A 15,412-nucleotide genomic window follows, 5' to 3' on the forward strand; every position below is an offset into this window, starting at 1 on the left:
GAATACTCTGAGACTTTACTTGTCTGAGAATCTCTTTATTTCTCCTTCATATATGAAGCTTAGTTTTGCAGGGAATAAGATTCTAGGCTGGGCATTGTTTTGTTTCAGAAGAGTGAGAATGGGGCCCCAGTCTCTCCTTGCTTAAAGTCTCATTACAGAAGTCTGGTGTTATTCAAATTGGCTTTCCCTTGTATGTCACTTGCTTCTTTCCACTTACAGCTCTTAGAAGGGCCTCTTTAGTTGATATTTTGGTCAGTCTGATGACTGCATGTTATGACGTCTTCCTGTTTGCATTGAATCTCCCGGGGGTCCTCTGAGCTTCTTGAACTTGTATATCGAGATTTTGAGCAAGGCCTGGGAAATTTTCCTCTATTATATCTTCAAACAGCTTGTCCAACCCTTGAGTGTTGTCTTCTTCCCCTTCTGGTAACTCTATGACCCTCACATTAGGTTTCTTCACATAATCCCACATCTCTTGTAGGCTTTGCTCTTTTCTCCTGTTTCTCTGCTCTATCTCTGTGACGGTTTTATTTAGTAGGAGGATGTTATCTTCAATGTTTGAGATCCTTTCTTCTGTTTGATCTACCTTGTTCCTGAGACTCTCCACTGTATTTTGTAGTTCCCTGAATTGATTCTTCATTTCCAGGAGTTCTACTTTTCTTCATTGTGTCCATTTCTTTAGTGAACTTTTGTTCTAGGTTCTGGAGGCTTTCTGTGGTTTCTTTGTGTTGGTTATTAAGTTGTTCTTGCAGGTCGGTGAGTGTTCTTATGATCCACATACGAAATTCCTCTTCTGTCATTTTGGTTGCCTGATTTTGGTTGGTGTCCATTGCTAGGGGGCTGGTGCTCCTCTTTGGGGGTGTGTTTTCCATTTGGTTCTTCATAATTCCTGAGTTACTTCACTGATTTCTTCCCATGTCAATCAGTTGTTATTTCTTTCCTTTAGGTTTTTGCTTGGGTATTCACATGCCTTATTTAGTTTCTGAGCCATTAGGTGGTGTCTGTGGGTGAGATTCGACCACTCCCTGTATAATGAGTCAGTGGGTAGCGTGAAAAGGCTGTGCAGGATGCTGTCCCTGTCAGTAGGTGGTGCTTCCTTGGAGGTACAGGCTATGCTGTTGATTTTGTGTCCTGTTATCAGCTCTTGTTCTGGGCAGACCTGGGTTGGGAAAGCCTGCCCTCAGGCACCACCAATGTCGTTAGCAGGGGTCAAAGTTCTGTTCTCTGCTTCTAGAAAAAGCTGTCAGCAAGGGGCTGGTAAGGTCCCACTCAGCCAGAAAGTCTGCGTGTGGGGGTGGGGCTGTCAGAGACCCGCAGTCTGGAGTGGGCCTTGCTTCTTTCCACCCTCCCCAACTCTGCAACTACTCCTGGGCCTCTGCCAGCAGGCCAGACCACACACCACCAGGCCTCCCCAGACTGTCATGCTGGTGGGGAGGTTCCCTGTGCAGGAACGCCACCTGGGTTGGGCTTACTGCCTCCTTTTGGGAGGAGGGTTGCCCTCTGGGATGCTGATCTGCCCCTGAAGGCACACACACCTCAGTAGGCCTTTCGGGTATATCCCTTCTGTGCGCCCGGCAATGCTAGACCTCGGTGCTAGGGATCTGGTCTGCAGGTCCAACCTCTGGGTCCCAGAGTTCAAACTGTATCCCCACCAGGGAGAGGAGTTCTGGTCCCAATTCACCCACAGGGAGCCCAAGGTGGGTCTATGTCTCTCAGCCTCTGAGTCTGCACCGTTCCGTTCTCCTGGGAACACCATGCCAGCAGCACCTGGGAGGGCTGGAGGGTAGGGAGCTCACAGTCTGAGTTCCCCTTAGTCAGCTGTAGGGTCCCCAAAGGGAAGGTCCCGTTCCCTGGAGGTGCCTCCGGCTGGTGGCTGTATTGTCTCTCTGGGCAGCCGCAGGTAGGGTCGGCAGAGAGGAGGAGGAGGTAATATGGCGCCTGCCGCGTGGCTCGGGTCTGTGCACACGGAGGTGTCGAGAGGGATTTGGGAGTCTGGTGCAGCAGCCGCTATAGGCTCACCGCTAGCTGGCGGCTGCCGTCTCTGGGCTGGTGTCTGCAGGTCTCTCCACCCGCTGGGGAGACCACCAGCAGTCCCAAATGCAGGGGAGGGGAAAGGTGATTTATCCACCTACCCTTGCAGCTGGTCTCCGGGCTGCCCCTGTGGTCTCAGCTTCCAGTTATCCTCCGCAGCCTCCTCCCGTGGAGTCTCCCGGGGTCTCAGGTACCCCTCCTTCCGGCTCTCGTCCACTGTATGCTCGTCTTCTTGCTTCTTTTTTCTAATTTCTGTCTTTTCTTCAGAGACACTCTGTCTGGCGGTGTTTCTCATCCGCTATCATGATCCACAAAAAATTATTTTATATCTTATATAATGTTATGGAACAATTATATCCCTTTCACTTAAAAAATACTACATAATTATTAAGTTTAAGGAATGCATAATATGCTATTATGTGGGTATAGTGTATTTCAGTCAACTGGTCAATTTTTCTTCAATATTTACTGCCAAATAATTGGTAGAAGAAATAAACTTGCCATGAATATAAGCATTAATAAACATATGCTGTATTATATGTAGTTGTGATACACTATAAGAAAGTTTCATGAAAAATTGTATCCTGTATATGTGCGACTAAGTCCTGGACAAGTTGAATATGTATTTTCATAAGCAGAAAGGTTTTTGTTTTTGTTCATTAAATTTTTCTTTATTTATATAACTGACAAATAATTGGATATATGAATTGTGAAAAACATGATGTTTTAAAATATGTATACATTATGGAATGATTAAATCAAGCTAATTAGCATTTGCATTATCTCATATCCTTAACATGATTTGTGGTAAGAACAAAATTTTTAGGAGTTCAATACTTTGTTATTAAATATAGTCACCATGTTGTATAATAGATTTCTTGAACTTATTCCTCCTGTCTAAATACAACTTTGTATCTTTACCAACATCATTTAAACCCACCAGGGTTTTTTCAACATTTTCTTCCAGAATTCTTAAGGTTTCCTGCCTTAGGTTTGAATCTGTTTTCCATTGTGAGTTGAATTTTGTGAGAATGTGAGGTGGGGATCCACTTTGCCAAAGCTTAGAAGCAACCAGGATATCCTTCAGTAGGTGAATACATAAGTAAATTGTTTTTAACAAATCACCCAAATAAATGAGATTCAGGTTGGAAAGGATGATGTAAACACATGACATGATTATGTATGTAAAAAAAATTAAACACAACACAGGATTATTAATAAATGGATTTAGCTAGGTCATAGGATACAGGCTTAAAATACAAAAATAAATTACATTTTATATACTAGCAGCAAATAATTTAAAATAAAATTATAAACAATTTCATGTAACACCAAAACAAAACATAAAATATCTAAAATTTAGTAGAGCTTAATATCTGGGTGTGGTCAGTGAAAGAAACATGGCCCAGCATATAGGGTGGTTAGTTGAACACAACATAACTCTAAGTCTCATGGAGTGCTAGCAAATGTTTATGAGAATTCTTTCAGCTCCAAGAGAGACCATCCTTCTCTCTAGCCTTCAAATAAGATCACTTGCCCGATCAAGTTAAAAATCCTACAGAAGGACTCTAGAAGACAGTTCACTAGCCATGGCTCACAGTGCTCCAACATGACCAGAGATGGTCAGAAGCCCAACTAGATAAATTATACTCAATAACTACTATTAACACAAAACCAGTCCCTGGCAGTGCTAAATACATAGTGACATACACAAAGATATTTCTTAAACATACACAAAGATATTTCTTAAACATAAAACTGATTCTCCTTTACATATATATATATATATATATATATATATATATATATATATATATGTGTACCTATTTGGACTAATTAAATAAAAATATGAAATAACATATAAAGAAAGAGATAACTTATAAACAAGATAACTTTATTTACTGAATAAGATAAATGAAAATCAAATGGAGATTGTTTGGTAGCCAAAAGAAAGAGGGTGTGAAATGTTTCTCATAGTTGGTCTTGACTCACACAAGTAGGGCAAATAGACTTTTAAGAATAAATTCAAGTATTCTCATGTAAATATTTAAAATATTACTATAAAAAATTCCAAAATTTCAATGACTTCATGAAATGTTATAAATTTAATTCATGTTTATCTAGATTACAAAGGAATACTTTTACTAAGTTTTTGATAATTTTCTAATTGTGCTGGTTGAAAATGAGATTAATATTTACCAAATCCTACAAAACCAAAACAGGAATAATTAGTATAGTAATGCTAACAATTTATTTATTAGAAATAAGTACGTGGACATGCCTAATGAAGGGAAGAAGATGTCCAGAGGAAAGAATGGATGACGCAGACTTTGAAAGCCATAATATTTGACAAACATGTATGGAACAGTGGAGGTGTCTGTGAAAAAACAGCTCTACATCTGGACTCCCTGAGGCAAGAGCTGCCCTGGAGACTTTCAGGCACATACTTAAACCTCAGTTCCCTGGCACCCATCACTCTGACAGCCTTAAAATCACTGATCCCCTTCTAGCCCATGAGAACTCCCTTTACAACAGGTGGGTAATTTTTTTTATTGCTGCAAGTGAAATTTCAGGCAGAGAGCTCTATCTGGATTAGATTTTCAGGGAACTAAATTAGGTGGTCAAATATATTGGGGCTAGTGTCTGGAGTCGAGTAGACAGAGTTGGAGAATCTACAGCAGTTCTGAGGTAGAGCCACCTGTACTGGCTCACTTGTGCACATTCCTTTCAAATTCCATGTTCAGTGATATCATGTAGATACCTTAAAAAAGATCATGATTGGAGTATATACACTGCCAAATCAGCAATTATTACAAATCAGGATTTTGATTGCTGGACAGATTTTTGTGTGTGCATTGGAGCTGGTTTACAAACACAACACTGAACCACAGTCACAAATATGTGCCAGCCAAGTAGAGTGCAAAATGCTGTTTGGAAAGGAAGAATGAGGAGACGCTGGGTATGAGGACACTTTTTAGCTCTCAGTGTTCCAAGGAGCCCTAAATCCCTCCAGAAAAAGTTATACCTGGCCCCAGAGCCTGATTACTGTAAATATCCAAGGCCTGAAAGAGCTTATTCATGGCTAACCTACCCTGATCCTTCACACCCACCCAATATTTGACATTGGGCTGTTTTGTCGAACATTTTGAGGAATTACACTGTACCTTAGTGTGATGAGGTCTGGAAAAATACAAGGAAAAAAGACAATCTCAGACCTGAGAAAGTTTAAAATCACTTGGGGAAACATTGCCAGGTAACGAATAGCCTCCGATTCCTGAGCTAGGTACTCTGATAATTGAAGTTGTTCTACAATCAGAGGGAAGAAATGACTTATGGGGAGAAGGTTCTCACAGGCATGTTGCTGACATCCTGAATGAAATTCTCTGAATAAGTGTAACTGTCTCAGGAACACAAAGCAGGGAGATGGAAGTTAATTCTCTGGGATGCTGAAGGACAACCTGGATCAAGACTGGGGAAGAATTCATGAGGCTTTTGACAAGTTGTCTTAGATTAGATTGAGTAGATAACCAACTACTCAAGTACCTCATATACCAGACCGCAATCACTGAGCTCCTTAACGTCTCTTCTCTGCCTCGCAGAAGAAAAATCTTCTTTACTCCCAAGGCATACAGTGGTTGTTGTTATTTGTAAGCAGGTCCTCTTCAGCCTCCACTTTTCAGTTATGTAAGATTTATGTTGCTTCATTTTGATCTTTTTTCTGTCTATTACATTGTCGACATAGTGGTGCACACACTTGCCCTGAGAGGGCAGGGAACAAATGGCTGTGTGTCCTTACTAGGTGCCAGCTCCCCAGTCAGGCACCGAGTAACTACAGAGATGCTGAAAGTTGTCTATGTGTATACGTCTTCATTTCCTGCATCCCTGAACTGCACCATTCTCACCTTCTGAGAATGGAAACATAGATCTCAAGTTCAACACACACAGAAGCCATGGGATAGGGTAAGCCCTGGAGTTTGGCCTTGAAAGTGTGAGATTATATCTCTTACAAATTATGGTACTGACTGCTTCAGGGAAATAAGGAGCCCTCTGGCCACTAAATCACCTATGTGCTTTCTAGAATCTAAAGAAGTCTAACTTTTTTTCTGTCTTCTCCACCAACCCTGAGAATTTCCGTCTACTTGCCCTCTTTCTGTGTTCGCACTCAGCCCCTCTTCTGTGGCATGATGGAAACCAGAACTGCTTATGTTCTTCCCAGCCTTCAGCTGGCCTGAGGGTATGGCTCACAGTGTGTTAGGACTTTACTAGAATTGTATCCCTGATGCCTAAAGAGATATTGACAGGGAACACATCAAATATTGGTGGGCTATCAAACATAAATAATTTCACAGCCCATATTATATTACCCCTACTCCCCATTCTGTAGTAAAAAAAATAGGACATAGCCTTAATTCATACTGGCTGACCATTTCTGCACAGTTTAAGTCCAGGATCCCTAATTTGTATTCTGACCAAATATTTGGCTGCCATTTTTTTTCCAATTGCCCAAATGTACAATCCCACAACCACACAGAACTGAGAGGTTCCAACACACTTGGCATTTGCATATCAAAAAGTTCTTCTTAAAGTCCTACATGACTTTGTTCCATCCTCTAGTTCATATACATTCCAATTATTGACAGCATAATCTATATTTCAAAGTAAGTTCAAAAATCAACTTATTCGAAAATCCACATGAATACAAAGTGAATTACTCCTTTCATTGTGATTCTGTGTTTTCTTTAGCACCACTTACATGGAAAATTAATCATCTAATGTTCTTTAATTGCGTAAAGGTCTATCTTATTTATCAGATAAAGGCTTCATTCATACAACAAAGGATATCTGATTTGTCTATACATGCATCAGGGGTCAAAAGTAATAGGTGACATCAAACGATAGATTTGAGTATAATCTGAATTTTCCTCTATCACTGTGAATAGGCGGTGAGGTCCTGAAAGTTTTTCACTGCCATGACTGCGTTAAACCACACTGGTTTTAGCCACACAGTCTTCCGTTTGCTGGGCATCCCAGGCCTAGAGGACCAGCACATGTGGATTTCCATCCCCTTCTTCATTTCCCATGTCACTGCCCTCCTTGGGAATGGCCTGCTCATCTGCATTATCCTCACAAAGCGCAGCCTGCACCAGCCCAAGTACCTCTTCCTCTGCATGCTGGCCGGAGCAGACATTGTCCTCTCCACGTGCACAGTCCCACAGGCCTTGGCCATCTTCTGGTTCCATGCTGGGGAGATCACCCTGGATCGCTGCATCACTCAGCTCTTCTTCATCCATTCCACCTTCATCTTTGAGTCAGGGATCTTGTTGGTGATGGCGTTTGACCGCTACATTGCCATCTGCTACCCTCTGAGGTACACCACTATTCTTACAAACTCCCTGATTGGGAAAATTGGAGTGACTATCTTTCTGAGAAGTTATGGTATAATAGTTCCCATAATATTTCTTGTGAAAAGACTGACTTTTTGCAGAAGTAATATTATTCCACACACTTGTTGTCAGCACATTAGTTTGGCCAAATATTCCTGTAATGACATACGAGTAAACATCTGGTATGGTGTTTTTATCATAATGTCTACAGTAACTTTAGATGTCATGCTAGTTTTTATTTCCTATATGCTTATTCTCCATGCTGTTTTCCGTATGCCATCCCAAGATGCTCGACACAAAGCTCTCAATACTTGTGGCTCCCATGTCTGTGTCATCATCCTCTTTTATGGGCCTGGCATCTTCTCAGTCCTCACTGAGAGGTTTGGACGCCACATCTCACCCCACATCCACATCCTGCTGGCCAATGTCTGCCTTCTGGCTCCTCCTATGCTGAATCCCATCATTTATGGGGTCAAGACCAAACAGATCCGGGACCAGGTGACTCATGTCTTGTTTCCAAAAGTGACATGACTTTAGGAATGAAAACCATTTCACTTAGGAATGAAAACCGATCTACTGTTTTCTCAACATTTCTAGCCATCTATGACATGAACTTCAGCAGTCCTAGTATGTGAGGGACAGCTGAGACTATACAAATGGCTCAATGAGTCTATGCTTGTGAAGTAAGTCCACTAGGGATGCTTTGGTGTCTGCTTTTCAAGGTCTCTGATCAATAGCAAGAGACCAATTTCTTTGTGGTTCAATGGGTTTACTTATTCAGAGTCTTAGAAACAAACCAGTTCACCTTTTAAAGTCATTACTAGTCTATAGCCGTGGATAGGCATTTTGAAAGAGCAAACTATGGATAATTTCTGGGATATTCTTTCCTGGTTTGTCTCATGCCTTGATGTGGGGAACTAGTTTCCATTCCTTACCTACCTTAGGCATTGTTCTGTGTATTCTTCCCTCTCACTTCTCTATCACAAATTTATTTTTCACAGGCTCATTTCTATCTGTGTACATTTTAGTATTCCTCCTATCAGAATAATTAAAGAAAGGAATAAAGGGAGGGAAGGAGAAAGGGGGGGAAAGCCTCTGGCGCTCACATATCTCTCTCTCTCTCACTGTGAAACATGTTGAAAGAGTTGTGTATATATTCGAGATTGAATATCTTTCTCCATATTTTTCTTCTTTTTTTCTCTATTTTTCATGGTCTCACTCCAGTGAGGCTTTATTCCTACATCATTGACACTGCACATCACAGAGATCTACTCAATTTACATCCTATGTGACATATTACCAGCATCGGACACAGTCAAGCATTTTCTCATTCTTGAAACCCCTCACTCATCCCATCTTAGATAATATAGTAGAAATAAAATCTGTACAAAAGTCACTCACTTTTTAAATATAGAGATAATTACTAATATCATTTCATACATTGCTATATATTGTTTACTATTTACATGTGTGTAGGTAAATATATTTTTGTAAACTGGATTATATTCCACTCACTCTTCCAGAATGTACAATTCTCACTTAGCAAAGTAATGTGGACTTATTCCCATGCCCAAAATTAGACCTTTGCAGGCATTTTTTATGACTCTCTATTATACTCAGTGAAAAACTGTGCCATACATAATTCAGCTAACATAATTCAGTAGACGTTTTAAAAACTAGCTCTTACATGTCATTGCAATTATGTATTTAGCGTTAATTTCCCAATCAAGATCAGGATTAGCATTCTATTGCTTCCCTGGTGTCTATTATATCGTCTCAAAGAGTAGGCATTAAATCAATATGTTTAAAATGCTTTCCCTTGTAAACTGTAAAACTGCAAAATTATCACATTAAAGTAATTAGAGATAATAATATGTGTAAAGGAGATACAGATATTATTTTATTAGTATTATTTACCTTCTTTTTTGTTCTCTTATATTCTACATATATAAAACCATTATTTTCACATAGATTTATAAGTATTTATTATACTTCAAGGTAGATGTTACTGACTGTAAATTATGCCTATTTATGAAAGAACCATCATTTACCTGTCCACTTCATGATTATTAACATGTTTGTTTCAAACTTTCCGGTTGTCCAAGAAAGTAGTATTTGTTAAAACATTTCCCATTGTGTCTGTCCATTTATTTTAGGTGTATGTGAGTCCTTCCATGTTATTTAGCCAAATTACCAGTCTTTTCCATTGTTTCCTTTGTGTTCCTCAGGAGTTTGTCAAAATCAATAAAGATTATATTATTTTAATTTTTGTTTCTAATTAATTTAGCATTTGAATATTTATGGTCATTATTTCAAAAATATCCATGGATATAAAATACAAAATAACAAATCAGCATCTTAATGGCTAATAAAGACAACCACTAAATAAAATTGTTCATAAATACAAAAATATTTTGTATTTCAGCATATTTTCACTTATTATGGACTGTGCAAGTATTTTATGTTTTACCTTTTAACATAATGTTATAGAACAAGTATTTTCCTTTCACTTAAAAAATACTTCATAAATATTAAGTTTAAGGAGTGCATAATATACTATTATGTGGGTATGTTGTATTTCAGTCAATTGGTAGGTTTTTCTTCAATATTTACTGCCAAGTAATTGATAGAATAAATAAAATTGCCATGAATATAAGCATTAATAAACATTTGCTGTACTTTATGTACTTGTGGTACACCATAAGAAAGGTTCATGAACAATTGTACCCTGTATATGTGTGATAAGTCCTGGACAAGTTGAATACATGTTTTTATAAGCAGAAAGGTTTTTGTTGTTTTTGTTCCTTTAATTTTTATTTATTTATATAAATGACAAATAATTTCATATATTATTTGTGAAAAACATGATGTTTTAAAATATGTATACATTATGGAATGACTAAATCAAGCTAATTAGTATTTGCATTACCTCATATCCTTACATGATTTGTGGTGAGAAAACAATTTACAAGAGTTCAATACATTGTTCTTAACTATAGTCACCATGATGTACAATAGATCTCTTGAACAGAAACTTTTCTAAAGAAGACAGAAGAATGGCCAACAAACATATGAAAAAATGCTCAACATCTCTAATCATCAGGGAAATGCAAATCAAAACCACAATGAGATATCACTTAACCCCAGTCAGAATGGCCTTTATCAAAAAGTCTCCAAACAATAAATGCTGGTGTGGATGCGGAGAGAGAGGAACACTCCTACACTGCTGGTGGGACTGCAAACTAGTTCAACCTCTGTGGAAAGCAATATGGAGATACCTTAAAGAGATATAAGTGAATCTACCATTTGATCCAGCAATCCCATTGCTGGGCATCTACCCAAAAGATCCAATGACACTCTACAAAAAAGACACCTGCACTCGAATGTTTATAGCAGCACAATTCATAATTGCAAGGCTGTGGAAACAGCCCAAGTGCCCATCAATCCAAGAATGGATTAATAAAATGTGGTATATGTATACCATGGAGTACTATTCAGCTCTAAGAAACAACGGTGATATAGCACATCTTATATTTTCCTGGTTAGAGCTGGAACCCATACTATTAAGTGAAGTTTCCCAAGAATGGAAAAAAAAGCACCACATATACTCACCAGCAAACTGGTATTAACTGGGCAGCACCTAAGTGGACACATAGGTACTACAGTAATAGGGTATTGGGCAGGTGGGAGGGGGAAGGGGGGCGGGTATATACATACATAATGAGTGAGATGTGCACCATCTGGGGGATGGTCATGCTGGAGACTCAGACTTGTAGGGGGAGGGGGGGAATGGTCATTTATTGAAACCTTAAAATCTGTACCCCCATAATATGCCGAAATAAAAAAACAAACAAACATGTATATCCAAAGTACTTAACATAAATTAGAATGGGTGGAGTGCCTGAGAATCTTGTATAAATTATATTGAAACTCAGTGTTGTTGTTCCCATAACATGGAGACAGATTGCAAGATCTCATTTGGAAAGTATCTCACATCAATGTTTGCATCTTTTGGCATTTTAAATGATACCTACCTACGTCTCTTGCCCAAATTTAGTTCAAGATATGGATCAATACTTAATTCAATAGTTCTTAGAAGTTTACTCTGAATATAGTCTATACCAATTAAAATATTTTATATTTTTCAAAAGCAAAAAAAAAAAAAATCTGTATCTTGACCAACATCATCTAAACCCACCAAGGGTTTTTCAACATTTTCTTCCAGAATTCTTAAGGTTTACCGCCTTAGGTCTAAATCTGTTACCCATCGTCAGTTGAATTTTGTGAGGTGAGAGGTAGGGATCCACTTTGCCAAAGCTTAGAAACAACCAAGATGTCCTTCAGTAGGTGAATACATAAGTAAATTGTTTTTAAAAAACCACCCAAATAAATGAGATTCAGGTTGGAAAAGATTATGTAAACACATGACATGATTGTGTATGTAAAGAGATTCAACACAACACAGGATTATTAATAAATGGATTTAGCTAGGTCATAGAATACAGGCTTAAAATACAAAAATAAATTACATTTTATATACTAGCAACAAATAATTTAAAATAAAATTATAAACAATTTCATTGTAGCACCAAAACAAAATATAAAATACCTAAAATTTAGTAGAGCTTAATATCTGGGTGTGGTCAGTGAAAGAAACATGGCCCAGCATATAGGGTGGTTAGTTGAACACAACGCAGCTCATAGAGGTCTCATGGAGCACTAGCAAATGTTCACGAGAATTCTTTCAGTTCCAAGACAGATCATCCTTCTCTATATCCTTCAAATAAGATCACTTGCCGGATCAAGTTAAAAATCCTACAGAAGCACTCTAGAAGACAGTTCACTAGCCATGGCTCACATTACTCTGACATGACCAGAAATGGTCAGAAGCCCCATTAGATCAATTACACCTAATAACTGTTATTAACACTAAACCAGTCCCTGGCAGTGCTAAATACCCTGTGACATACACAAAGATATTTCTTTTTTTTTTTTTTTTTTTGGCATATTATGGGGGTACAGATTTTAAGGTTTCAATAAATGCCCATTTCCCCCCCTCCCCCCAAAAGTCTGAGTCTCCATCATGACCATCCCCTAGATGGTGCACATCTCACTCATTATGTATGTACATACCCGCCCCCCTCCCCCTCCCACCTGCCCAATACCCTATTACTGTAGTACCTATGTGTCCACTTAGGTGCTACTCAGTTAATGCCAGTTTGCTGGAGAATATATCTGGTGCTTGTTTTTCCATTCTTGGGAAACTTCACTTAGTAGTATGGGTTCCAGCTCTAACCAGGAAAATATAAGATGTGCTATATCACCGTTGTTTCTTAGAGCTGAATAGTACTCCATGGTATACATATACCACATTTTATTAATCCATTCTTGGAATGATGGGCACTTGGGCTGTTTCCACAGCCTTGCAATTATGAATTGTGCTGCTATAAACATTCGAGTGCAGGTGTCTTTTTTGTAGAGTGTCATTGGATCTTTTGGGTAGATGCTCAGCAATGGGATTGCTGGATCAAATGGTAGATTCACTTGTATCGCTTTAAGGTATCTCCATATTGCTTTCCACAGAGGTTGAACTAGTTTGCAGTCCCACCAGCAGTGTAGGAGTGTTCCTCTCTCTCCGCAACCACGCCAGCATTTATTGTTTGGAGATTTTTTGATAAAGGCCATTCTCACTGGGGTTAAGTGATATCTCATTGTGGTTTTGATTTGCATTTCCCTGATGATTAGAGATGTTGAGCATTTCTTCATATGTTTGTTGGCCATTCTTCTGTCTTCTTTAGAAAAGTTTCTGTTCAAGTCCTTTGCCCACTTTTTAATGGGGTTATTTGATTTTTTCTTGCTGATTTTCGTGAGTTCTAAGTATATTCTAGTTATCAGCCCCTTATCGGATGCATAGGATGCAAAAATTTTCTCCCATTCTGTAGGTTGTCTGTTTACTTTCATGACTATTTCTTTGGCTGTGCAGAAGCTTTGTAGTTTGATCATGTCCCATTTATTTATTTTTGTTGCTGCTGTGATTGCCTTTGGGGACTTCTTCATAAACTCTTTGCCCAGGCCAATGTCTAGGAGAGTGTTTCCAACTTTTTCCTCTAGAGTTCTAATAGTTTCATACCTTAAGTTTAAGTCTGTTATCCAGCGTGAGTTAGTTTTTGTGAGAGGTGAAAGGTGTGGGTCCTCTTTTAGCCTTCTACAGGTGGCTATCCAGTTTTCCCAGCACCATTTATTGAAGAGGGATTCTTTTCCCCAGTGTATGTTTTTGTCTGCTTTGTCAAAGATTAGATGGCTATATGAGGATGGTTTTATATCAGGATTCTCACATCTGTTCCACTGGTCAATATTCCTAGTTTTGTGCCAATACCATATTGTTTTAATTACTACAGCTTTGTAGTATAGTTTGATAACAAAGATATTTCTTAAACATACACAAAGCTATTTCTTAAACATAAAACTGATTCTCCTTTACACACACACACACACACATATATATATATGCACTTATTTGGACTGATTAAATAAAAATATGAAATAACATATAAAGAAAGAGATAACTTATGAACAAGATAACTCTACCTTATTTACTGAATAAGATAAATGAAAATCAAATGGAGATTGTTTGATAGCCAAAAGAAAGAGGGTGTGGAATGTTTTTCATAGTTGATCTTGACTCATACAAGCAGGCTAAATAGATTTTTAAGAAGAAATTCAAGTATTCTCACGTAAATATTGGTATAAAAAATCCAAAATATGAATGACTTGATGAAATGTTATAAATTTAATTCATGTTTATCTAGATTACAAAGGAATACTTTTACTATGTTTTTGATGATTTTCAAATTGTGCTGATTGAAAATGGGATTAATATTTACCAAATCCCACCAAATGAAAACAGGAATAATTAGTTTAGTAATGCTAACAATTTATTTATTAGAAATAAGTACATGGACATGCCTAATAGAGGGAAGAAGATGTCTATAGGAAAGGATCGATGAGGCAGACTTTGAAAGCCATAACGATTACACAAACATGTATGGAATACAGGAGGTGTTATTAAAAAACAGCTCCATATCTAGACTCCCTGAGGCAAGAGCTGCCCTGGAGACTTTCAGGCACATACATAAATCTCAGTTCCCTGGCACCCATCACTCTGACAGCCTTAAAATCACTGATCCCCTTCTAGCCCATGAGAACTCCCTTTACAACAGGTGAGTATCTGTTTTATTGCTGCAAGTGAAATTTCAGGCAGAGAGTTCTATCTAGATTAGATTTTCAGGGAACTAAATTAGGTGGTCAAATATATTGGGGCTAGTGTCTGGAGTCGAGTAGACAGAGTTGGAGAATCTACAGCAGTTCTGAGGTGGAGCCACCTGTACTGGCTCACTTGTGCACATTCCTTTCAAATTCCATGTTCAGTGATATCATGTAGATACCTTAAAAAAGATCATGATTGGAGTATATACACTGCCAAATCAGCAATTATTACAAATCAGGATTTTGATTGCTGGACAGATTTTTGTGTGTGCATTGGAGCTGGTTTACAAACACAACATTGAACCACAGTCACAAATATGTGCCAGCCAAGTAGAATGCAAAATGCTGTTTGGAAAGGAAGAATGAGGAGACCCTGGGTGTGAGGACACTTTTTTAGCTCTCAGTGTTCCAAGGAGCCCTAAATCCCTCCAGAAAAAGTTATACCTGGCCCCAGAGCCTGATTACTGTAAATATCCAAGGCCTTTAAGGAGCTTATTCATGGCTACTCTTCCCTGATGCTTCAGACCCACCCGATATTTGACATTGGGTTGTTGTTTGAACATTTTGAGGTGTTACACTGTGCTTCAGTGTGATGAGGTCTGGAAAAATACAAGGAAAAGAGACAATCTCAGACCTGAGAAAGTTTAAAATCACTTGGGGGAACATTGCCAGGAAACTTATATCCTCCAATTCCTGAGATGGTGCTCTGATAATTGAAGTTCCAGTAAAAT

The 15,412-nt window shown here is 38.5% G+C and overlaps 1 protein-coding gene across 1 annotated transcript; it reads left to right on the forward strand.

The window, feature by feature from the left end:
• The first annotated feature begins 7,001 nt into the window (after positions 1 to 7,001).
• LOC142861000 (olfactory receptor 52B4-like) lies at positions 7,002 to 7,946 on the forward strand. Its single transcript, XM_076001398.1, has one exon. It carries the CDS (start codon positions 7,002 to 7,004, stop codon positions 7,944 to 7,946), a length of 945 nt encoding a protein of 314 aa, XP_075857513.1.
• The last annotated feature ends 7,466 nt before the right edge of the window (positions 7,947 to 15,412 follow it).

This window comes from Microcebus murinus, chromosome 4, assembly GCF_040939455.1.
Source record: "Microcebus murinus isolate Inina chromosome 4, M.murinus_Inina_mat1.0, whole genome shotgun sequence".
Taxonomy (NCBI): Eukaryota; Metazoa; Chordata; class Mammalia; order Primates; family Cheirogaleidae; genus Microcebus; species Microcebus murinus.

What these genes read in the sequence shown, in the direction of transcription:
- LOC142861000 (XM_076001398.1), top strand. Translation starts at nt 7,002, where the DNA reads ATGACTGCGTTAAACCACACTGGTTTTAGCCACACAGTCTTCCGTTTG.